The 25,391-nt window shown below is 37.2% G+C and overlaps 1 protein-coding gene and 2 long non-coding RNA genes across 7 annotated transcripts in view; 1 reads left to right on the top strand and 2 right to left on the bottom strand.

Moving 5' to 3' along the window:
• Slik (Sterile20-like kinase) overlaps positions 1–22,498 on the bottom strand; it is a 78,912-nt gene extending 56,414 nt beyond the window's left edge. Inside the window, exons 1-9 of one of the 5 annotated variants that reach the window (XM_075310649.1) lie at positions 22,413–22,498; positions 19,187–19,721; positions 18,922–19,120; positions 18,555–18,865; positions 18,350–18,490; positions 17,479–17,554; positions 17,096–17,388; positions 14,645–17,032; positions 14,482–14,588 (exon numbers count right to left, since the gene is read on the bottom strand). In XM_075310649.1, coding sequence (XP_075166764.1) covers positions 14,482–14,588; positions 14,645–17,032; positions 17,096–17,388; positions 17,479–17,554; positions 18,350–18,490; positions 18,555–18,865; positions 18,922–19,120; positions 19,187–19,510 — 3,839 coding nt within the window. In that variant the 5' untranslated portion in view covers positions 19,511–19,721; positions 22,413–22,498. Of the gene's footprint in view, positions 1–14,481; positions 14,589–14,644; positions 17,033–17,095; positions 17,389–17,478; positions 17,555–18,349; positions 18,491–18,554; positions 18,866–18,921; positions 19,121–19,186; positions 19,738–20,542; positions 20,720–22,351 lie in introns of those variants that run through there. The other 4 variants (XM_075310647.1, XM_075310651.1, XM_075310648.1 and 1 more) reach the window with 4 other exon arrangements.
• Positions 12,462–13,292, top strand: LOC142238917 (uncharacterized). Its single transcript, XR_012722860.1, has 2 exons — positions 12,462–12,863; positions 12,923–13,292. It is a non-coding gene; the product is annotated as an uncharacterized LOC142238917 (long non-coding RNA).
• LOC142238916 (uncharacterized) lies at positions 12,885–13,595 on the bottom strand. Its single transcript, XR_012722859.1, has 2 exons — positions 13,312–13,595; positions 12,885–13,256 (listed from the first exon to the last, which is right to left on the bottom strand). It is a non-coding gene; the product is annotated as an uncharacterized LOC142238916 (long non-coding RNA).
• Positions 22,499–25,391: the final 2,893 nt, after the last annotated feature.

Genomic DNA, 25,391 nt, shown 5'->3' with positions numbered 1-25,391 from the left:
GCCTTTTTGCACGAGTACAAACCCAGTCAGAAATTCCTGATGGTTATAAATATTGAGCGTTGTAACAACGTTGGAAGCTAACGTTAAAACAACGCTTGCTAAACAAATTAATTGACGGTTTTTAAAAAGTATATTTTCCGCAAAAATATCGTTGAATATGCATTGTCCTTCAATGCTTAAGGTTTTTTATGAATAATGGAGGTATTACTGTTGATATGAATTGATTTAGAATAGGATAATATTCATTTTTCATATAAATTGAAGGTGTACACGAAAAAACAGTGAACATACCAGGAAAAACAATTTTGTAGGCAATTGTATAAAGTTTTTACTAAACTAAACGCTGATTTCACAAATATAAGTTCGTATCTGTGGATTTATGAAAAAACCCCATAAGACTAAAAATTCAATTTTACAGGGGAGCAAAAATACATCTATATGGGGTCTCAAAAACTTCTGTAGAAAAGATCTGGAAAATGTTTAATATTTATGTGATAGATCTTTTCGATAGCTTAGAGAAATAGGAATTACCGACTTATTTATGTTGTTTTGTCATATATTTTATTTTAAAAAAAATATCAATTTATGTGTTTTGTCGCATTGAATCCTGATCATATTCTGACTAAACAACAACACAGCTGAAGTTAAATATGCGTTTATTTTTATTTGCTTTTTTTTCGACAAAACACCATGACTCGAAATATGTTGTTTTGTAAAAAAAAAATTGTCAATTACAAAAACCTTATGTGGACTTATGTTGTTTTGTCAAAAGTATCATACAAGTATTTCGATTTTATTTTACAACATATGATGAGATATGTTGTTTTGCTAAAATTAAACTTAAAAAATTCGAGACACCATTCTTATCTCCCGATCTAGGGCAGATATTGCATCTGTATCTGTAAACACAGAAAGATGCGCCTTCAAAAACTACACACAACATACAATTTTTGAGAAATTGTTCTATTTCGTCTTAGGGGTTTTGTCGTAAGTCCACAGATATTTTTCGACTAATTCAATAAATTTTTTAGACAAAATAATTTTCTTTCACATTTTAAAGATAATTTCGTTGTTTGAAGGAAAAAATTGGAGTTCAAAATTGCGAGTATGTTCTTTTGGCGCATTTGGGGTAAAATGTACAAATTTTAAGAAATTCTTAAGTATTTTGGTTGAAATACTAATGTAACATAATTCCCTTACTTACACAAAACACAATAAGTTCATGAGCTAAAATAGAGTTAACGTGACTTTAGTGTCCTCGAGAGTTCACTTTTTTAGTGCACCTTTGGTTTTTTGAATGGAAAATGTATAGTCAAATTAAAAACTTCAATTTCAATTTTCAGTGCTTTTTATTGGTTGTAAAAACCATCGATACACCGTATAACGATGTTATCATTTTGGGGTTGTCAAAGCGTTCGTTAAACAATCGAAAAAGCGTATAAAATATTGTTTTCATGACGCTTTGAAAACGTTGTTAAATACGATCGATACACCGCAGAATGATGTTATCATTTTGGTGTTGTAACAACGCTTTTTCCCACCGTGTATCAACCCTTTACAAAGCTTTTACAACGCTTTTCCGATGGTTTTTTTCTGACTGGGAAGCTACCGCTGCTTTTCTCGCCCTTTCTTCAATATTAAGCTTAAAGTTCAGTTTCCAGTCCAAAATAACGCCAAGGTATTTTGCACACTCACCAAAGGGAATTTCAATACCCCCTAAGGAAATGGGCCTAACCGTGGGAGTTTTGCGATCTTTGCAGTACATGACTAGTTCTGTCTTTGCAGGATTTACCCCAAGACCATTGTCTTTCGCCCATTTCTCAGTCATACGGAGGGCCCTCTGAATAATATCTCTGATTGTGGATGGGAATTTTCCCCTGACTACTAGAGCCATATCATCTGCGTATGCCACCACTTTTATCCTTTCTTTTTCTAGGGTAACCAGAAGGTTATTTATAGCAACATTCCAAAGAAGAGGTGATAGAACTCCTCCTTGGGGAGTGCCTCTGTTCACATACATTTGTATGTTTGCTTGTCCTAGTGTAGCTGAAATACGTCTCTTCATTAGAAGTTCCGAAATCCTTCGCCCTCGAGTGAGAGGCTTGTCCCGCTTTAGGTATGAAAACGACTTTTGTTTCCCTCCACTTTCCTGGGATATATGATAAGTTGATCCTTTATATATCACCGTCAACCAAGGAATAATTCTGTCAGTCACTGCTTGTAACTCCGCCAGAGTAATTTCAACAGGTCTGGGGGATTTGAATGACCCAAAGATATTTAACGCCCATTTTATTCTAGATTCCCATACAAGTTCCACGATAGGAAATGACCGCTGAGCAACTGTGGCACCGCCAGAACATGATTCGACCGTCTGATTTCCAGGAAAATGTGTGTCCAATAGTACCTCCAGCGTCTCCTCTCTGGACGTTGTCCAATTGCCCTCCGATGTTTTAATGAAACCTCGAGCGGAGTTAGTGGATACTAGTACCTTCCGTAGTCTGGAAGCCTCGGACGTATTCTCAATATTACTGCAGTAAACATTCCAAGAGTTATTCTGAGCCTTTCTCAGTTCTCGCTTGTATCCTTTCAGATTCTTCTTGTAAGCGTCCCAATCCTCAGGGGCTCTAGTGGACTTTGCCTTGTTAAAGAGCTTCCTGCAGGATTTCCTCATATTACTTAATTCCGTAGACCACCATGGTGGTCGATTTTTCCCCTTGGCTTCCCTCTAGGGCATGCAGCTTTCAGTGAGATGTTGAAGGCCTTAGTAATCCGCTCCACTGCGTGTTCGATATCTTGCACATTTCTCATATTTGTCTCTGTTATTTCAGGTATCATTACTATATCTATTCCAGTCAGCTTTCCTAACATTTGGCGGAAATATCATTTCATTCAGTTCTTGCGAGGCCTCTCTGTTATGCGCGTGTTTGATCCACTGTTCAACATGGCCGTCCGACTAGCTACGCGGTCTCCTTGGGCGAAGTCCTCAACCAGCCAATATTGAACACACAGCACATACATCGAATGAGTGAATTTGTGTGAACATTACTCTAACACAGGGGAAAACATGATATAGAAGTCTTGATGTCCTGACCCCTCGCTTGCCCGCCCAACCTGGGCCCAAAAATGTCATTAGCTTTATTGGACCCCCGCCTCTTGCCTGTTTTTAGTGACAAAGGTTGGGGCATCTCCCTTGTTGCAAACTGCCAGATTAGTACGCAATATAAACTCTATTAGCGACTCTCCCCTTGCATTAGTATCACTACTTCCCCATATACTATGATGCGCATTCGCATCGCATCCCATGAGTTTGGTCTTTGTTTTCAGTGACTCCTCAACTAAGGTCTTAACGACACATGGAGGCATCTCCCTGTCATGTCCTATGTAGACCGAATATACCCAATATTTGCATTTGGCTATTTCTAAATTGGCAACGACCGTGTCTGCATTGCACATTGAAGGAAGCAGAAACAAGTTAAGCTCGTTTTTAGCAATTATACAGGCTCGATTTAAATCATTACCAGTATACTGCAATAGTTTGAACCCCGGAGTACTTAATTCACATATTTTGTTTCTATAAACATATGGTTCTTGAATAAGGAGAACTTTTAAGGCAGCACATGCAGCCTTACAATGATGAAGATTTATCTGGAGGATCCGTAGAACCATCGAGATTTTCAACAACCGTCACATCAGCCGCTTCAATCGAGTCATCAAGAATGTCCTCTTCAGAGATCTCGGTGACTCTCGCAATAACCATAGGTTCAACTTTGGTGAGTTCTGAGGCAGTAGAAACCTCCTCACGCATACGGTATCTATCCATGTCTTCAACTTTGGTATCTCCCTCGACTTCGCAAGAGGATCCGCTTACTTCTGATTCAGACAGAGGCTTGTCCATTTCTGAATCCTTTAGCTGATCGTTTTTATATACCTTCATTTGGATATAATGAAAGCCATAACATACACGGCCCTGAGACTTTGCTTGATGTGGCAATGACTGAGTGTTCAATATAAACACTGCATGCCGTGTTTAAGGAATCGCTTTGTTTAGCCGACAGCGTACTTGGGTAGACTGATCCTAACTTCTTTAGGATAAACAAAGCATTTCTGCGTTCCTTGAATCTCTTTCGTGAGGGATTACCTCCTTTTGATGTCGTTAACCTAGAAAAAGTTCGACTTGTCAGTGTCGCCACCTGTCGACCCGTCTACAGGTCGACTAATTGGGCCTAACTCTTGGTCATTGCCCAAATTTATAACTCCAGTCGATACCCGTCCACTGGGCCCTGAAGTTAGCAACCCAGTGGATGACTTTGAATTTCGCTGCATGGTGGCTTAATATCCCACCACACTTGAAATTCTTAGTAGGTACCTATTACGATGAGTTTATCCGCTATTAAAAAACACGTCCGTTCCGTTCGACGGTTGAATAACTAAGAGCTTGCAGTTAGCCAGAGGCATGCCAACAGATTCTAGTTCCCCTGGAGTATGTAAGGTAGTTCCTAGCTTTGCTAACTCATCCGCCCAGTCAGAAATTTACGATGGTTATAAATATTGAGCGTTGTAACAGCGTTGGAAGCCAACGTTGAAACAACGCTTGCTAAACAAATTAATTGACGGTTTTTAAATAGTAAATTTTCCATAAAATTATCTTTGAAAATGCATGTTCCATCAATGTCCAATGGATTTTAATGAGTAATGGATGTATTATTGTTGATATGAATTGATTTATAATAGGATAATGTTCCTTTATCATATAAAGTGAATATGTACATTAACAGTGAAACCACTAGGAACATCAATTTTGGTTAATTTTAAAAATGAGGCAATTGTAGAAAGTTTTAACTAAACTAAACTCTGGCATCACACCAAAACCCAAATATAAGTACTTATTTATCGACTAATTGAAGAAATTTTGTTAGACATAATTACTTTTTTTCACATGTTAAGGTGAGTATTAACTTCGAGTTTAGCCGCTTAAATCGCTAAAGTGAAAACTAAATCAGTAAGAAAAATGCATAAAATTATACATATTTGTTGCAAATTTTATTATAACTTGATGGGGAAAAGCCCAAAGCAAATTTTCACAAAGTTTGTATTCCTTAAAATGGATTATTAAAGAAAAGTAATCGTGAAAATTTTGCGATTTTAGCGGCTTAAGGTGGGTAATAAGTTCGAGTTTAGCCGCTAAAATCGTCATTTTTTCACGATTACTTTTCTTTAATAATCCATTTTAAGGAATACAAACTTTGTGAAAATTTGCTTTGGGCTTTTTCCCATCAAGTTATAATAACATTTTCATGATTTCATGATGCTTTGAAAACGTTGTTAAATACAATCGATACACCGTGGAATGATGTTATCATTTTGGGGTTGTAACAACGCTTTTTCCCACCGCTGTCCTAGAGAACTCAGAGTTCTCGCTGAACAGCATAATATAACTCTGTGCTGGATACCTGGACATTATGGAATAAGGGGCAATGAGGAGGCAGATGTACTGGCTAAGGAAGGTGCACGCGGCATAGGTAACACGTCGCGAACTTTTTCCCCCCGCTATATTTATATACTTAATATGATGATCTGTGGAAGAAACGATGGACCTCCTCTGTGTGTTGCCAGCAGACCAATCTGGTATGGAAAGACAAAAGTAACAGGAACTCAGGATTTCTAATGGCGACGAATAGAGAGGATTTGAGGCCGTTGATAGGCATCACAACGGGACACAATACACTTGGGAAGCATATTGTAAGGATTGGCTTAATGGCCGATGATATTTGTAGATGGTGCCTTGACCCAGAAGACCTAGAGAACCGTAAAGGAGATGTGACCAACCCGGGCAGAGGGAGACAGATGTCGAAGAGTAAAGAAACAACCATGAGGATTCACAATGGACCAGCATGGTCTTAGTGGACACCATTTCACCCTTCTACGGACTTGGTGTCAACCTCTATAACCTAACCTAACATTTGCTGGAACATTATTACTCAGTCAATTCGGCACCTCTCTTATTGCTAATATTTCAGCCTGAAAAACACTACAATGATTAGGTAATCTTTTCGCTATTCGAAGTTCCAGGTCTTTAGAATATACTCCGAAACCCACTTGTCCACCCTATTTGGAGCCCTCAGTGTAGAAATCTATATAACGTTTATTCCTTGGGGTCTGTGTGCACCACGCCTCACTGATGGGAATTAGAGTTTCGAAAAGTGGTTTCGCCAGAGTGTAATCCACTACGTTTGGCACATCTGGCATTATTTTGAGGACCGAACTGTGAGCGTACCGGTTTTCCGGCCACAGCGATAGCTCGCGCAACAGCACTGCCGTTTTTGCTGACTGTTTGGTCTTACTGACTGCGCCTTAAATACACAAGCACGCCATACGCTGAACTTTATCTAAACTTGTCGACTGCTGAAGTGCCGGCCCCACTTTTTTCCTTTACCTTTTTGCACGACGACAAAGTAGAGCCTATGAATAGAAACCTTGTGGAAAAAGCTCGAACTATGACATATGATGCAAATATGGGTAAAGAATTTTGGGCAGAAGCGACTAGGTTAGGTTAGGTTATGTGGCAGCCCGATGTATCAGGCTCACTTAGACTATTCAGTCCATTGTGATACCACAGTGGTGAACTTCTCTCTTATCACTGAGTGCTGCCCGATTCCATGTTAAGCTCAATGACAAGGGACCTCCTTTTTATAGCCGAGTCCGAACGGCGTTCCACATTCCAGTGAAACCACTTAGAGAAGCTTTGAAACCCTCAGAAATGTCACCAGCATTACTGAGGTGGGATAATCCACCGCTGAAAAACTTTTTGGTGTTCGGTTGTAGCAAGAATCGAACCCACGACCTTGTGTATGCAAGGGGGGCATGCTAACCATTGCACCACGGTGGCTCCCTAGAAGCGACTAACACCGCAGCTTATTTGTTAAACTTGACCCCGAAAAAGAGTTTGAACGGCAAGTCACCGAAGAAGTGCGGAGTGCTTGTGTTTGGCTGTGTAGCGATGGTGATAACACCAAAATAATTTATTTGTATATTTCTACACAGCAAAACAATGTCTTATAATTATAGTAGAGATATCAGTAGTTAAAATTATATCCATCTTAACTAGCGTTACAACAATTAAATTATTTATAAAAATGTAAGGAAAAAAATCTTTAAAAATAGTGATAATATAGAAAAGTAAAGATCATTTAAAAGTGATATGATATTGTTTAACTAAAGTTAATGAAAATTATTTCCGATATAATTGAAGTATTCATTTTTTAAAGGGGTTGCTTATGCTTTGTATATTGTTCGGTAATGTGTTCCAAAGACGTATTGTACTGATAAAGAAATGCCATTCGGAAACAAGATATCGAGGCCTAAAGGGTATTATTTTTCTACCTCTACTTAAACGTGTGAATCTCCATTTGTAACACAAGGTATCCGGAGTCCGTTTTACAATAATTTTCTGCAAATATATCAAAGCTCTTGAATAGAGGAAGACAAAATCCATAAAGAGAATTAGCTAGATGTGTGACCCAGTATCGCATATTTAACCATACACAAAACGACTCGCTGTAGACTCGCTGAGTCACAATTAGCAAAAAGTTCAAAGTTTTAACAGTTTTTAATGTAGTTTCATCCATTTTGTTCTATGCTTAGGTAGTGCAATTAGTAGCCAGATCAAGAAATTCTGCGACAAGGATGGGGTGTGTAGGCTTAGCTGGGCAAGCGAAAAGTTGACGAGTGTCATGTGGACCTTGATTACAGATGGGACACACGTCAGCTACGCTGCTCTCAATCACTGATAAGTAGGTTAGAGAAGCTTTGAAACCCTCAGAAATGTCACCAGCATTACTGAGGTGGGATAATCCACCGCTGAAAAACTTTTTGGTGTTCGGTCGAAGCAGGAATCGAACCCACGACCTTGTGTATGCAAGGCGGGCATACTAACCATTGCACCACGGTGGCTCCTAATCACTGATAAGTAGGAATTGAGGCGGTTGCACTTGCCTGATCTTAGTTGGACCAAAACTACTACTGGTCTGCCATGGGAGGTCTCTCTCCTCCGGTGGGCGGTGGTCGGACTCCGAGAACAGGATTAACCTTGAAGCTTCTCACCGCTTTAGTTACAGTTCCTCATGAATCCTGTTCAGACCTGCCTGGTATGCTGCCAGATCTAGAGACTCTCTTTTATAACGCTGGATCTCGGGCTCTAGAAGGTGAAGATCAACCCTTACATTCCTGGGTGGAGGTTGTCTATCCACAAGATGGTGATTTGGATGACAACTTCGATAGCAACCCAAGAGGTACTGCTTTGACAACATGTAATTGTGTCGACGCACTGGGATGATCTTGGTCTCCGCATAAAGGTGATCCAGGGGTGTACTACGGAGACATCCTGTTGCAGTTCTAAGGGCAGCGTTCTGACAGATCTGAATGTTATTCCACTGCGTACTTCCGCCGTCCATGTAGTGGAGAGTGTTGCTAAGGATTTGGTGGGATATATCCTCAAACTTCTTGCAGTGAAATAACTGGTAAGATCAGCGAGGTAGATGTTCAATCGATCGCAAATGTCATCAACAATGGGCCCGGATGCCATGATTGTACAATCGTCCGCATATGATACAATCTCGACGCCGTCGGTGGGTGGAATCGAGGACAGGGAATTCCCCACCCTGGGGAATTCCCTGTTTAACTCTACGGCGTTTTGACTTCTTGTCCCTGAATTCCACGTACGAAAGGCACCCGCACACATAATTAAGAACCCGTCCTATGACACGGCTTAGACTATTAATATATGCTGAAATGGCGTGCATAGCAGTCGTCGTACTTTCCAGAATTCATGTTGATGGTTGGCAGTTGGAAAATTCTCCACAGGGCTGGGTGTCATCTATCTGTTGAAGATTATTAAACCAAGACCTCGACATTTTGACTGTCGACCTTTAGTATCCTTACTTCAAGCTTAATTTTACCCTCACGCAAGAACAACTTTAAGATACACGTACAATTCACGTGACTCACAGCATAATCACGAAACTCCGAGGAATGAGCAAAAGTAACAAAACAACAAAAATAGGCTTAACCTTCGAAATGAATGTCAATTATAAAATAATTACGTGACAATATGACAAAAAAATTAAATCTGCTTTGACTACATGTATTTGTGTCTGTAAAGGATACGTGAGCTTAATTTTGCAGTTTTTACTCACGCACATTCACAAACACTCACTCTCGACAGATTTGTTTCATCATGTATCATCAGTTGTGCTATTTGACCGAATTCATTAAATATCGCAGGACTAGAAACACATCCAACATTACTGTTGTAGTGAGTATAATAGGTTGGGGCTTTTGTATGTAACGCCCATATGGAGCAATATGACAATACTTTATTTATACTCTCAGTTCAATGTTCAGTGCGCAATTAAAGTCCAATCGCCCCCAACTTCGGTACAAACTTTTACTTTGGTTGAAAGGCTTTTGGTTGGGATTTTTTGTGTCAGATTTATAATAGATATAGCTGCCATATATCACACACACACACTATTCACTACATATCAGCAAACCGCTCACAGTTGGCATGTATATTACCCTATATTCTTCAAATTCTGCTTACGAGGGTTGCCTTTTATTTGGCGGGATTGGGCCACACTAATGTTGTAATCTGCCAACTTACAGCTTTATCGTAAGAGTTACAAGCTGTAACTGACAAAATTATCCCCTGGTTGTCGGTGATATATAAAGGATGTATCAACTTATCATATATCCCAGGAAAGTGGAGGGAAACAAAAGTCATCTTCATACCTAAAGCGGGAAAAGCCACTCACTCGAAGGATTTCCGACCAATCAGCTTATCCTCATTCCTACTTAAGACTCTGGAGAGGATGATAGATATTTATCTTAGAACTAGCATCGATTCAAGTTTGTTCTCGAAACGACAGCATGCATACTCGAAGGGCAGGTCTACTGAGACCGCACTACATGAACTAGTCAGCTTTATTGAAAGCTCACTATCTGTCTAAGAATACACAATCGTGGCGTTTCTAGACATCGAAGGGGCGTTCAATAATGTCCATCCGAGCTCGATATTAAATGGATTGACAACTCTGAATGTTGATCCATGTATACTCAGGCTGTTAGACGAACTGCTAATGAAGAGACGTATTTCAGCCACACTAGGACAAGCAAACATACAAAAGTATGTGAACAGAGGCACTCCCCAAGGAGGAGTTCTATCACCTCTTCTTTGGAATGTTGCTATAAATAGCCTTCTGGTTACTCTAGAAAAAGAAAGGATAAAAGTGGTGGCATACGCAGATGATGTAGCTCTGGCAGTCAGGGGAAAATTCCCATCCACAATCAGAGATATTATTCAGAGGGCCCTCCGGATGACTGAAAAATGGGCGAAAGACAATGGTCTTGGGGTAAATCCCGCAAAGACAGAATTAGTCATGTACTGCAAAGATCGCAAAACTCCCACGGTTAGGCCTATTTCCTTAGGGGGTATTGAAATTCCCTTTGGTGATTGTGCAAAATACCTTGGCGTTATTTTGGACAGGAAGCTGAACTTTAAGCTTAATATTGAAGAAAGGGCGAGGAAGGCAACTGTAGCTTTGTACTCGTGCAAAAAGGCAATAGGAAAAAAGTGGGGACTAAAACCAAAAATTGTGCATTGGCTATACACGGCAGTGGTTAGACCTATAATGCTATATGGTGTTGTAGTCTGGTGGCCGAAACCGACTGGTTTAGATAAAGTTCAGCGTATAGCGTGTTTGTGTATTTCAGGCGCATTCAGCAAGACAGGAACAAATTCCCTTAATGTCATGCTGCATCTATTGCCTTTAGACATTTTGGCCAAACAGTCAGCTGCAACAACGGCTGTGCGGTTGCGCGAACTATCGCTGTGGTCGGAAAAAGGTTACGGTCACAGTTCTGTCCTCAAAACAATGTCAGATGTGCCTAACGTAGTGGATTACACTTTGGCGAGTCCACTTTTCGACAAAAAGTTTGAGACTCTAATCCCCAACAGTGAGGCGTGGTGCACACAGACCCCGGGGAATAAAGAATATATAGATTTCTACACTGATGGCTCCAAATTGGATGGACAAGTGGGTTTCGGAGTATATTCTAATGATTTGGAACTTCAAATAGCGAAAAGATTACCTAATCACTGTAGTGTTTTTCAGGCTGAAATATTAGCAATAAGAGAGGTGGCGAATTGGCTGAGAAGTAATGTTCCAAAAAATGTGGGCATTAATATATACTCAGACAGTCAACCTGCAATAAAATCCTTGGACTCTGTGTTCCTCAACTCGAAAACGGCCATCGATTGCCGCAAATTCATTCACCTAATATGGGTGCCTGGCCATAGGAACATACCGGGGAACTGCGAAGCCGATGAGTTGGCAAGGCTAGGGACTACCTTACATATTCCAGGGGAACTAGAATTTGTTGGTATGCCCCTAGCTACCTGCAAGCTCATGCTGCGTGAGAAGGCTGTTATGATGGCAAATGTTCGATGGGAGAATTGCAAGGGTTGTAACGACACCAAGCAAATATGGCCCCATTTCAACTTAAACCGCACACTAGATATGCTAATGTTCTCGAGACGTAAGATATCACTCCTGATATCTGCTATAACGGGTCGCTGCCTGATAGGAGATTTTGCAAAAACTATTGGCGCGAAGTATAATGACTATTGTATGAGCTGTCATGATGCGGAGGAAAAAGAATCAATTAAACACCTCTTGTGTGAGTGTCCTGCATTTTGTGTAAAGCGCAAGCAACTTTTAGGAGCATATAGCTTCAGATTACTGGCGGATCTGGAAAACGTTAACTTAAGCAGTCTGCTAATGTTTTTGGAACAATCTGGTTGGTTCAACAAAGAAAAATAATCAAGAAGGTTCAGCGGTTAAAACTAGAAGTGCCCATATGTAATAGGTACTTTTAGTTAATGTGGTATCACAATGGACTGAATAGTCTAAGTGAGCCTGAATCTTAATCGGGCTGCCACTTTAACCTAACCTAACCTAACCTATCGTAAGTCTTGGCATATTTGAGGTTACACGTACTTAGAACTTTTTGATATACGAGCCCTATTTGTGTTGTTTACAGCAGCTTAAAATATTCATCTCGCTCATAAGATGGAATTAAATCTTGAACATACCGTAATATTGAGACAATATTAGGCATTAGTAGGACTAGCATACATTCAATATACCATAAACATTTGACCGTCACAAAAATGTGTTGGCAAGAAATTTGAAATATAGAGTTATTTTAAACCTCAAAATTCTGAGATTTGTCAGTGTGAAATTTATGTCAAATTTGAAAATGTTGTTCTCTTGGACACATAAATATGTCCATATATGGCAAATAAGTATATTTCTATCAATCAATTTATGGAACCCTCCAACCTCCGAAGACGGGTCGCTATTCACCACGTCAAGCGAGCTTCTACGCATCGGCTCAAACAACTGGGGGGTTACTCTGTATTGCGATACGAAAGCAAATGCGATGCGATAGTTAAATGCGTTAAGAGTACAATTCGGTACTCTGTATCACTTGCGCAAACGCTTTCGCAAAGTAAACTGAAAATATGGTAACGCTTTAGCAAAATAAAGCGAAAATATGACAACGCTGGCTGCACAATGTAAACAATAACGAAAATGATAAAAAGAAATGTCAAAAAATTGTAAATAAAAACATTTTAAACAATCTTCCGTTCGGTGCGTGTTCTTTTAAAACTTGCTAATCGTTTATAACAAAAAAGTAATAATTATGGATTCGATAGCGTTATGGTTTGAAGAAAATTAACATGAACGAATTACAAGAAGAATTTTGCGAGATCGGTCAAATATACTCTCCCTAAGTGACCACGGGTAAGAAAATGGAAACTCAAATTATGTGACAAACGTTTTCGAATATTTCATTTTTATAGATTTCGTCTTAATAAAGATGCGTTTATGTATGTATTAAACGCTATTAAAGACGACCTCGTCGTTCCAAATAAATCCACAGCCATTCCAACTCCAATAAAAGTGGCCGCTGCTTTGAAATTGCTTGGACAAGGTGGTTATCTACAAATCGGCCAAGACCATCTTTTAGGACTATCAGAGCAATCTATGTCGCGCTGCTTAAAAGAAGTTTGCGAGGTGATTGAACGAATACTTTGTCCCAAGCACATACAATTTGAGGTAACTGCGGAAGAGACCATAAAGTCTACCAAAGTTTGGAACTGACGTTGCTGTGTCTGTAACTTTTTTGGTTTTTCCCTAAAACAATAAACAATTTAGATACAAATATAAAAATTTAATTGTGCTTACTTACATATTTGTTACTTTGCGATTGCTATTTTGTTTGCGCACGATTTTTGCGATCAACGAACGAGTTTGACATACGCTTTCGCATTATAGAGTGCGGTGATGCCAGATTTGCGAAAACTAGATGCGCAAGGTAGATACGAAAACGAATTACTGAGTACCAATTACTCGATTCGCGACAATTTTTCTTACGCATCGCAATACAGAGTAACCCCCCTGCATTTTTTAACACTCAAAACATCGATTGGATGGGTCATCCGCCGTATAGTCTTGACTTGGCACCGAATGACTTCTTTATATTCCCTTCCGCATGTAAAAAACTAAATTAAAGGTCAACGTTTTTCAACATCTGAAGAAGTGTTTCCAGAATACATGTTTTGGAGATACCTCAATCAGATTGGTACAAGTGCGTTTGGTTCAAACACTTGCAAAATTGTATAGAGCGATTTTCAATGATTAATGTTTGTTTTTGTTGTCTAATCCCGCAATATAAACCCTCGCAGAGTAGTATTTTATGTATCTCGAAATGTTTGCAAATCGGTTTAAACTCTTGTTCACATGTTGCTTTTAATTGCCAATCTCACTCTTATTAAACTTAAAAAAATATCAGCTAAACCGTTTAACATTTAGATACATGGTTGCTCTATTTGGTTAAATATGGCACCATTACCCACATAGTACAAAAATCTCAACGATATTTGTTCTATATAATAGCAACGTTATAAACGCTTTATTTATTAAGATTTAGATAATACTCCGGTTTATTCCTATCGCTCTATGTGGCTAAAATAAAATGGACCAAAAGCCAACATACCTTAGATTTACATGAACCTCCAATAGAACCTCCTTAGATTTACATAAACCTCCAATAAGCACCACTATAAGCACTGTATACAAGTAATAGAGATTTCAATATCTCTCATGGGAATTTCTATTCAAAGTTTCGTTCGCAGTTTCAACTTGCACTTTGGCACACAGAAGTTATTTGGGTTGGTACAATATTTTCGCGATATGAGTCATAAATCATTTGTATATGATTTCAAGCACTTTTGCTCAAACTGCACAAAACATTTGACTACAGAGGAAAATGTTTCACTTCGATTTACGAAGTGTGATCGTCAATATAAACAATATCGTAAATAAAAAAATAATAATAATGTATGAATTTGATAAATACCTTATGGTACTCTCTCTTGTCGCTCGTAATTCTTCCAATTGTTTTTGATGTTTTATTTCGAACCGCCTTTCTTCTTGAGTGTATCGTTTTTTATCTTGCTCTTGGAACTGTGTTGAATATAGAAATTATTAGAAAAGTTTTTAAACACATAAAATAAATTAACCTTTTTGAGCCGATCCCGTTCTACGTCCGGATCAAGATTGGAGGATATACGTAATGATTCACGGAACATCAATTCCCGTGCTTTACGTTCTGCTCGGATGCGTTTTGGCAACGCTCTCTTTTCCAAGGCCTGCTTTTTCAGAAGATCCTCCTCTTTCCGTTGTAACATTCTTTTAACTTGTTCTAGCTCTTTTTCGTGTCGGACAATCATTTGATGACGTTGCATAAAACACATTTCCTTCACGTGCCGTTTTGACAATTGATGCCTTTCGTGCAATTGTTTTTCTTCTAATTCCCATAACAACGCCTCTCTTGTTCGCATGGCATTTTGTTTTTGCTGTAAAAAGTTTCTGTGGATGGTTGCGAGATGATCACGGTGTTTTTCACTAAGACGTCTTAACAGCAATTCATGACGTTCCTTCAATGAATCCAAGAAAGCTCTTTCTTTCTCTTCATGGTCAAGTTCCATTGCGGATCGACGTTGCTTAAATTCGTCTTTTCGCTTGTCTTTCGGTAGTAGGTCTACTTCTTGCTTTAGTAAATGAATCTCTTGCTTTAGATTCTCCCGAAAAATTTTAAGCTCCTTCTCCTGCTCTGCACGAATTCGTTTGGAAGATGAGCGTAATTCATGTTCTTGCGACTGTTCCGTCTTTTCAATTAACTGTTTATGTTGTCTTGCAAGAGCATCCATATCAGCTTCATAGGTTTTTTCAAGAGACGACCTCTCCTGTTCAAATCGGCGATCCTGTTGTTCTTTGCTGATTTGCTCTTTCAGTTGCAGGTCCGTCTGTTGTTTCTTCTCTTGTTTTTGAAGCATCTTCAACTCCCTCAACTCTTGTTTGCGAAAAACATGATCGTCATATAGACGACCTGTTTCGTCATCTCCGTAAATTACTCGACTTGTTGTTGTAGTTACCTGAACACCATCTATTTCAAATTTACGTGTTCGTTTTCTAGTTTTTTTCCGAAGATTTTTAAGTTCAATTTCCTCTTTTGTAAGTCCGGAGGCCGCCGAAAATCCACTCTTGTAGCCCGGTTTTCTGCGAATAATAACATCATCATCTTCACACCTATCTTTTCTCGTGGTAATTTGTTCAACATCAGTATCAACCTCAATACGACTGTCATGACTAGCGGTTGTACCAACACTATCTGCATCGCTTTTATCTAATGGTAAAGCAATTTTAACCTCGGTTCCACGACGTAGTATTTTATTGCTGCTTCCAGTACTAGACCTAATAGAGCCCGACTCACTTCCGTCTCCAACTGCCGCAACTGTTTGTGAACTTACTTGATCTTGTTTTATATTTCGATTAACGATAATATTTATATCGTCCATATCTGCGGCAGTTTGTTGTCCATGTGTAATCTGCCCATTACGCCTTTTATCACTCACAATAGGTGCAATTTCATGAAGAATATTGGTGGTGTCGGAGTCACTTAAGTGACTGCTATCTTTAACACGTATCTCATCTCCAACCGTTACAACGGACACGTGACTAGTATCCATTAGATGTTCTTCGCCAATATATTCGTGGTGACTTTCAGAGGGTGTATTGTAGGCGGAATCCTGTTCCTGTGCGAATGATGGACTTACTATTAGAACTTCGCTTTCATCTAATTTCCGTGCATGCGTTGTCGTCGGCCGCAGTGATGTGTAGCCTCTATCAGTTTCCTCGCTGGCACTTTTTTCCTTGTTAAATGTGACGATCATTGAAGACTGATTGTGGGGAGGCGGTGGCGACGCTGCTCCCAAACATTCATCTATGGACGGATAGTCGTCGTCCGTCGATGTTTCGTGTATGTGCATTGACTTATTCTGACTATTTGATACAATAATTACGTCATTTGCAGACGGTTGCTCTGGGACTATTGTAGTTTGCAACGATTGCTGTCCACGAATAATAGTATTATCAATAACAACTGGGGGGTGAGTACTTGTCACAACGGTAATTTGTCTTGTTCCCGCTTCTAAACTATTTGGCAAGATAACATTTTGAGACACGACTAGGGAATCAGAGTGATTACGCGATGGCGATGATACATCACTGTTAATAGTGATCATTGAAGTACTCGAGCTTGTGACCGCTCCAACTGCACTTAAGCTCTTAGCCGAAGACTCTGTCGATTGTAACGAAGTAGTCGATGGAGACGATTCTGCCGAAGAAACGAAGCCTTCACCATCGTAAGAAGGTAAGTCTTCCGCATTAAGGATGTTATTGTTTTCACTAATATCTTGCCTTTCAACAACATTCTTCGGCAAAGAAGCAAACGGTTCGTCGTTATTTTCAGATTTGATGGGCAACTCTGATTTCATTGGCGCGATATTATCCTTTGGTTTCATAATGGACGGAGGAGGAGGAGCTTTACCCTTTTCCCTTTTTAATATCTACAATTGAAAAATCATTAAAAGAAATAATTATACGAAATAAGGTAGCGCTAAAATACTAACCTTCTTATCGGCATCTATTATGTTAGGCACTGTTTGTTTTTCAGTTTCTAAAACAGCGATATCTTCAGGAATCTTTTGTAACGGAGGTGTACGTTGGGATTTATTAGTTGCGATCTTCGCTTTGTCCGCAGACTCTACTTCTTCTTCTATCACCATTTTACTGGAAGCTAACGAACTAGGTTCATTCGTTGTGATTGATTTATCATCTTGTGTCAGATGTTTGTTATTTGGTAAATTGTTTGATTGCTGCTGTTCTTTGTTATCCTTTGAAAGCGACGAAAGGGTGCCGGATACTGCAAAAGAACATTGAGATTATTTAGGACGACCGTCTCATAAGAGCGCTTATATTGTATAAAAAAATACAAAAAGTGTGAAATACAAACTTTTGTCTATATCTTGGCTCTGAACTGAAGCAGAATCATCGTCCATGTCTAGTGGGTGCGCTGAGTTGCGGGGTTCCTAAATGCCAAAATAAAAAAACATTTGAAAAACATTATTATCTGTTAATTTATGCAAATTTAAAACAAAAGCCTTTAATATTTGCTAGACTAATAGTGTGTTTTTCAGAAATATACAAATTAAAATTGATTACTTTATTAACTATACTGGAAGTATGAAAATAGATTATCTGTAAGTTACTCTCACAGAGGGCAGAACATCGTCATGTCAAATTTTAAATCTAAGTCTGCCAATAATATATATCAATGGGAAAGGATTTCGAATACTTCAGCCTTCTAAATTAAATATAATGTGTGGAAGGGTATTTTTTTCCATTGAAAAACACAAGAAAAATATTTCAAATAAGAAGAACGACTTACCGACCCTCTGATAAAGAGATCTTCTTTTCACTTGACGTTTTAGCTTCTAAAAGCAGCAAAATTAATAATATGTGCGATTTATGTGTAATTTTACATACAATTGAATTAGCGGCGTGTAAAAAAGATATATGAAGGAAGAGTTAGTTAAAAAGAAAACGTATCTATAGGCTATGGGTGATATTTTAAAGAGTACTCAGAATGATATTATGCATATTTACAATATTGACTTCAAACACAAGGAAATAACGATGGGTCGTTTTTTAGGGCAGTATATTCACGCATACCAAGCTGTGTTATATCGATGCGACACGATCATGTACAATATTGTAAAATTGCACAATGTTAACGTCTACTGAAGGACTTATCCAGCTTAGCATTAAAGCTACAATCATTAATCAAATGTGGGATATACACAAGTGGTAACAACAGATCTTACCTCTGCTTCATCATCAACAACCTCCTCCACCACTTCGGCTCTATATTCGAGTAAAAGATCCTTAATTGGCTTGGCATCTAAGTCGCGACTAATGAATGCATGTTGCAAAAGTATTTCTGTTGTAGGTCTCTGGTGTGGATCCTAGAAAATTAAAGTTTTACTTATTAATATTTGCGACCACAAAAAAAAACATCGACTTTATTACTTTAACGAGGGAATTCTTCAGAAAATCATTGAATTCTTTGCTCCATCGGGAAGGCTGGTCCAAACGGGGAGGATCGCTTTTTTGTATCTTCAGGAGTACTCTCATTGGTGACATTTCACTATTTGGTGGTTCCATTTGTGCCAACTCAATTAAGGTAATACCCAGTGACCAAATATCAACTTTTTGATCGTATGGATTATCGCGAAATGTCTCACATAGAACTAGCTCCGGAGCCATCCAATACGGCGTACCAATAAAGGTATCATGTTTTTGAAGTGTGTGCTTATTTTTGGCCGAAACGCCAAAATCGGCTGAAGGAAAACATCAGTAAGCTTTATTAAATTGACTTTAAGAATAAAAAAAATACCAAGTTTTACGCCGCCCTCCATTGTAAGTAGAACATTTCCTGCCTTCAGATCACGATGAATGACCTTATTTTTATGCAAAAAGTCTAGACCCTCCGTCATATGTTTGCATACATACGCGATTTGGGGTTCGTTGAGTGGTTTTTCCAATTCAACCATAATACTGTCCAAGGCACCTCCATCACAATATTCAATAAGCATCTTCAGATAAAAAAAGTGCAAGGCTGTATTAAATTTAATATATTTTTTATTTCGACATATACATACCCATAATTTCAAATCTACAAAAAATGCTTCATATAACTCCACTATATTTGGATGCCTAATTTCGGATAATATGTCTATCTCCACCATGTGGTCACTAAGATCTGCTACAGCCTCCAATATACACATTTTAGCAGCTGCGTAATGTTTTGTTTCTTTGTGCTGTGCTTTGTAAACTTTGCCAAATGCACCATCGCCGAGTTCGCCAACAATCTCCCAAACCTCGGCAGGGTCGGTATCCATTTTAATGTTGTTCCCATGGCGTTTCTTTTTAGCCTCACCACTGCCCAAATGAAATACTTTCTTTAGATTGTTTATGAAGGACATATTCGCTTGGGTTAGTACTTTTCGACGCAAATATTTTTTTTTTTTTGCGGAAGCCTCTCAACGTTCACTAAACGATGACGAATTTTGATCCATTTAAAACAGTTTATACCGCTTTCCGACTTAGATTTATTTATTTATTTATTTATATTTCGTATACGTATATACCGCATGTACAATAAAATGCTTGTACTTTTCTTATATGTAGAGAATTCTGAAAGTCAATAAAGCTAAAAAGTAGTTATTTGCTTGGTATTGCAATGTAAAATTCAAAAAGCATAAATGAAGTAATACATATTTTTGCTAAATCTCATACTATGTAAGAAAAGAAAAGATTCTCTGATGCAATTAATTATTCAATTTAATTGTTTTTTTTTTAATAAAATTTTCTAATATAACAACCACATATAAAGCATTTCTGCGATATCAATGAGATACACGAATTAAATAGCCAAGGTTGTCAATAATTGATATAAATCGTCTCCTTCATAAAGAAAGGGCGTCATGTATGTACTAGATAATGCACTGATACATACATGTAACTACGAACATGCTCCTAATGACATCATAGTGCAGAAAAATAAATTTCAGAGGTGACTCGACTGCGAACCCCCCTCCAATTAAAAAACAACAAATTTTCCTACACCATCTTAACTTTTTTACTTTGGTGTTCTTTTTAATCTAATTATACGTTATTGAGTCTTCTACATCGAGTGACACATTTTTGTTAATGTTTCACTGACACTTATTGGATGCTACAGTAATTATCACATGCACAAAAACCCTTACGAATGACTGGCGATATTTGTAATGAATTGGCGTTGACGTCACAATTCTAAGCATTTTCGAGCTCTATATGATAAATTTATAGGGGGTATTATATGATTGACCAGAAAGAAAATAATTTTTTAAGCTCATATTGTAGTCTCTTCTCATGCTAAATCGATGTCACTTTCACCTAACACGTTACTACTTTTACAGGTGTCTCCCACCCAACCACTAAATCCCAGTTTAGTACCAATATACTTGTATTACCTACTGCAGTCGTCTGCATATCAAATTTGTATAAAATATCCTAGGAAAGTTTGCACATATTGAAGAACACTCCAAATTACGAAATCCATCTTTGATTTAATATAAAAACTTGTTAATGTACAAAAATTAAATCCGATAATTTTTTTATTCATATACTCTCTATCAAGGGAGTGAAACTTGGTTTAATAATTAAAAACAAAAGAGAAAAACAAATATTTGGCTTAGAAATGATGAGTAGATGTGGATGTGGTGTGGATGTGGTGATAATGCATCTCAGTGATGATAAAATAATAAGTACGTTTTTATTTATTATTGGCACAATTTTAAACAAGTTGAACTCTTCAATAAATTTCTCAAAATTTGGAATATAATAAAAATTAACAAATAATTAATACGCCAGAAATCAATAAAATATGTTTTTTTTTATTGGTATGTTCTTTTTCTGATAATAGTAAAAACTGATGAAAGAAATATTTTCCAAGACTGAATTTCAGTTTTACGCCAATTAATTTATTCGCATCTTTCAACACTTCCAAACATCATTGCTAAATTGTTACATATACAATTTAGTTTGGTTTAAATCTACTTTAGTACCAGTGGTTCGATTGGTCCAATTTTTGGCCAGCTTGTAGCCTTTTTGATTCTAAACACAAAATGTTATATACCACTTTTTGTCGGAAAGGCCTATTTTCGGAGTTACGGGCCCCTAAAGTTTTCATTATCAAGTACATTGGATTTAGTATCCATCGCACATAATCATCCCAAAAATAATATATTTAGAATAACATGGACCCGGAGAGGTCCTGGGTGCGCGTTAGCCTACTATACGCCAATTTTCAAGGGTCGGCATCTCGAAAACTGGAAATAAATCTACTTTAGCACAAGTTGTTAAAAATAAACCAAAATTTTTTTTGAGTGTAGGAGAAGGCATTTCAAATCGAATATGTAAAATAAAATATTTGGCGGAAAAGCCTAGTTTTCGAGATATATCCAATTTTTAAGGGTCGGTATCTCGAAAACTACGCTCTTCCGACAAAATTTTTACTTAATATTTTTTGCTGAAAATGTAATATTTTTACCAAATACGAAAAAAAACGGAATTTTATTCATTTCATGAAAAATTGCTGTCAGAATTAACAAAAATATAAAGGAAAATACCGATTTTCAGATCTCGAAGACAATACTTTCCCGACAAATTTTTTACTTTACATTTTCGCTTTTAAACCCCTTCTCCTGCACTCAAAAAATGTTTTTATTTATTTTTAACAACTTTTACTAAAGCAGATTTGTTCCACCAAACGTACATTGCAATAACAATTTAAAAATTGCATTTGCAAACAGATATAATGGAATTCGAACTTAGTACCGGCGTATACTAAAAAGGAGTTTTCTACCGTTTTGGTAACTTTTTATTTACAGTTTACAAGTTTCCACCCTGATACAATTCAGACTGAAAAGAGAAAATACTAATCTATTGAAAATGGCGGTTAGTCATCTCCATGCAAAAATGAGAAAGATGTATCAGAAAACCTAGTGTTTATTGAGAAAGAAAAGAACAGCTATCCAGCTATTAAAATAAAAACACCAAAATATGAAATACGACAAAAAAAAATCAACCGAAGGGCGTAAATTTTAGATTTCTTCACTATTTGATATAAAAACTAAATAATCAATTAAATTTTTAAACAAGTCCTTTTTCATCTATATCTGTAAAAGCAAATTCTTTCTTATGGTATATCCTTGTTCGGAAAGAATATAGCAACTGAATTTTCAAACATTGAAAAAGAATCACGTTTTATCAACACGCACTGGCACTGTTTGTATTCCGTAATTGATTTTATAAATCGTTTCTTATAATGTACTAATTTACTTAATTTTTTTATATTTCAACTCGGCAGTAAATTTCACGTTGCATTGCATTGGTAGTTGAGAGAGAGACTAAATATACGAAACGAAAATGGCGGCTGGCAGGGTTACCAATTTGTGTAGAAATTGCCTATTGTCAGAACGATTTCAAAACTATTCCCAAAAAACACAAACGTTTGAAAAATGCTAAATTTCAACAATTTATCAAACATTTTTTCAAAGGATTAGGTTAATATTGAAGTTGAGAAATTGTTGAGAAAATCGCGTTGTCAACAAAAAACAGACATTACCCTCAACAGTGAAATTCAACACATTAGCAATAATATCTCAAGTGTTCTCCTCAAATTGAAATACATCGCTACTCAATACTTTGTCAAACAATTTTCGATGCGAGTCAAATTCAAAATTAACATCGTTGCAAATACTTTTCAACCTAAATTTGTATGAATGCTATCCCCACTTCAAATTGAAAGTCAAAGCCAAAATTCTATGAATTTTGTATAATTTATTAATTTTCATCAAAATAAAATATATAATAATACACTACACTGCATAATACACTACAATACCAATTGATAAATAATAATCTTATTAAACATATCAACAAATAAGAACAAAAAAAAAAAAACAAAACAAACAACAAAACTTTAAATATCTTCAACATTATTAGTAAACACTTTTGCATTGATAATTCGATTTCCTTCCTTTTGGTGTCATAAAACAGCATTAAAATTTATTAATATGCGGGCAATTTGAAATTAGGAACGTACTGGACCGCGTGTTAGAATTGATTTCCAGCAGAAGGAATTCACAAAATATCCATTTTAAACTGATAATAGCATATGAATTAAACTGACGAAGTGATGCACATTTTCATCCAGAAGTTGTTGATTTCAACAATTTGTTGTTTTTAACAATTTTAATTGGTTGCACTTGTAACGTTTCTGGAAACTTTTTCTTGTCGATAAGCCACTCATTTTTCATTGGTCAGCTTCTTATTGTTTGCAAGAATGTAGCATCCAAAGATTTTAGTTTTCTGGAAAGAGATTTAAATTTAGTGACTTCTTTAAAGTGTTGATTTAATTTTTCATATTGACGTACCAATTATTATAAACTATTTGAAGCAGTTCCAGTTAATTGTCCACCATTTTTTCATTGGTCAGCTTTTAAATGTTTTCAAGAACGTACAATCCATAATTTTAGTTTTCTGCAAAGAGATATACATTTAGCAAGGCATATTAATTAAAGGTAAAGTCACGAGCAAGCGTGTGTACCCCCCCATGATATTAATAATGTCAAACTAAAATGGAAGATCACTCAAGTTTTGTTTGTATGTGTAGTGTTGTTGTGTTTGTGCATGTGTAGTGTTGTTGTATTGTTGAATGCATATATAAAACATCAACATTGTTGAATACTAAACGTAAACAAAGCCTTTGACAAGATGAATGTCGATATTAGTCACCTGATTGCATGACTTTACCTCTTTAATATGCCTTGTACATTTAGTGACTTCCTTATAGTTTTATTTCATTTTTTTATTTTCACTTACCTATTTTTATAAACTATTTGGTTATTTGCTTAAATTTTCCATTTTTTTATTTCTTGCAATTGACCACGAACTTCGTTGCACAAATAAGTATTGAAAACCACATGGTTTTTCGTTGCATTTTAAGGTAATGTTTTGTCAAAGTTTTCTCATATTATCTTCAACACCTTTTCAAAGATTTCGTCAACAGTTTGGCAAATTGGAAGTAATTCGCAAACAATTTGAAGATGTATTGAAGATGAGCTATTTCAAGTCAAGTTGAATTTATGTTGAAAATTATATTTACACTCAAACTGAAAAGTTGTTGCATTTGAAAAACGCTCATCCTGTGTTTATTGGATTGGGGCGTTCTGATACGGTGCTTTATGCGTCGTTCAGAATATATAAAGGGTGATTTGTTAAGAGCTTGATAACTTTTTTTTTAAAAAAAACGCATAAAATTTGCAAAATCTCATCGGTTCTTTATTTGAAACGTTAGATTGGTCCATGACATTTACTTTTTGAAGATAATTTCATTTAAATGTTGACCGCGGCTGCGTCTTAGGTGGTCCATTCGGAAAGTCCAATTTTGGGCAACTTTTTCGAGCATTTCGGCCGGAATAGCCCGAATTTCTTCGGAAATGTTGTCTTCCAAAGCTGGAATAGTTGCTGGCTTATTTCTGTAGACTTTAGACTTGACGTAGCCCCACAAAAAATAGTCTAAAGGCGTCAAATCGCATGATCTTGGTGGCCAACTTACCGGTCCATTTCTTGAGATGAATTGTTCTCCGAAGTTTTCCCTCAAAATGGCCATAGAATCGCGAGCTGTGTGGCATGTAGCGCCATCTTGTTGAAACCACATGTCAACCAAGTTCAGTTCTTCCATTTTTGGCAACAAAAAGTTTGTTAGCATCGAACGATAGCGATCGCCATTCAACGTAACGTTGCGTCCAACAGCATCTTTGAAAAAATACGGTCCAATGATTCCACCAGCGTACAAACCACACCAAACAGTGCATTTTTCGGGATGCATGGGCAGTTCTTGAACGGCTTCTGGTTGCTCTTCACTCCAAATGCGGCAATTTTGCTTATTTACGTAGCCATTCAACCAGAAATGAGCCTCATCGCTGAACAAAATTTGTCGATAAAAAAGCGGATTTTCTGCCAACTTTTCTAGGGCCCATTCACTGAAAATTCGACGTTGTGGCTCGTTAGTAAGTCTATTCATGATGAAATGTCAAAGCATACTGAGCATCTTTCTCTTTGACACCATGTCTGAAATCCCACGTGATCTGTCAAATACTAATGCATGAAAATCCTAACCTCAAAAGAATCACCCTTTATAATGTGGTCAGCATCAAATAATCAAATTGAAATACATCGCTACTCAATACTTTGTCAAACAATTTTCGATGCGAGTCAAATTCAAAATTAACATCGTTGCAAATACTTTTCAAC

The sequence above is a fragment of the Haematobia irritans genome, chromosome 5, assembly GCF_050003625.1.
Source record: "Haematobia irritans isolate KBUSLIRL chromosome 5, ASM5000362v1, whole genome shotgun sequence".
NCBI classification, from domain to species: Eukaryota; Metazoa; Arthropoda; class Insecta; order Diptera; family Muscidae; genus Haematobia; species Haematobia irritans.
This window is presented reverse-complemented; position numbering and strand designations above follow the sequence as displayed.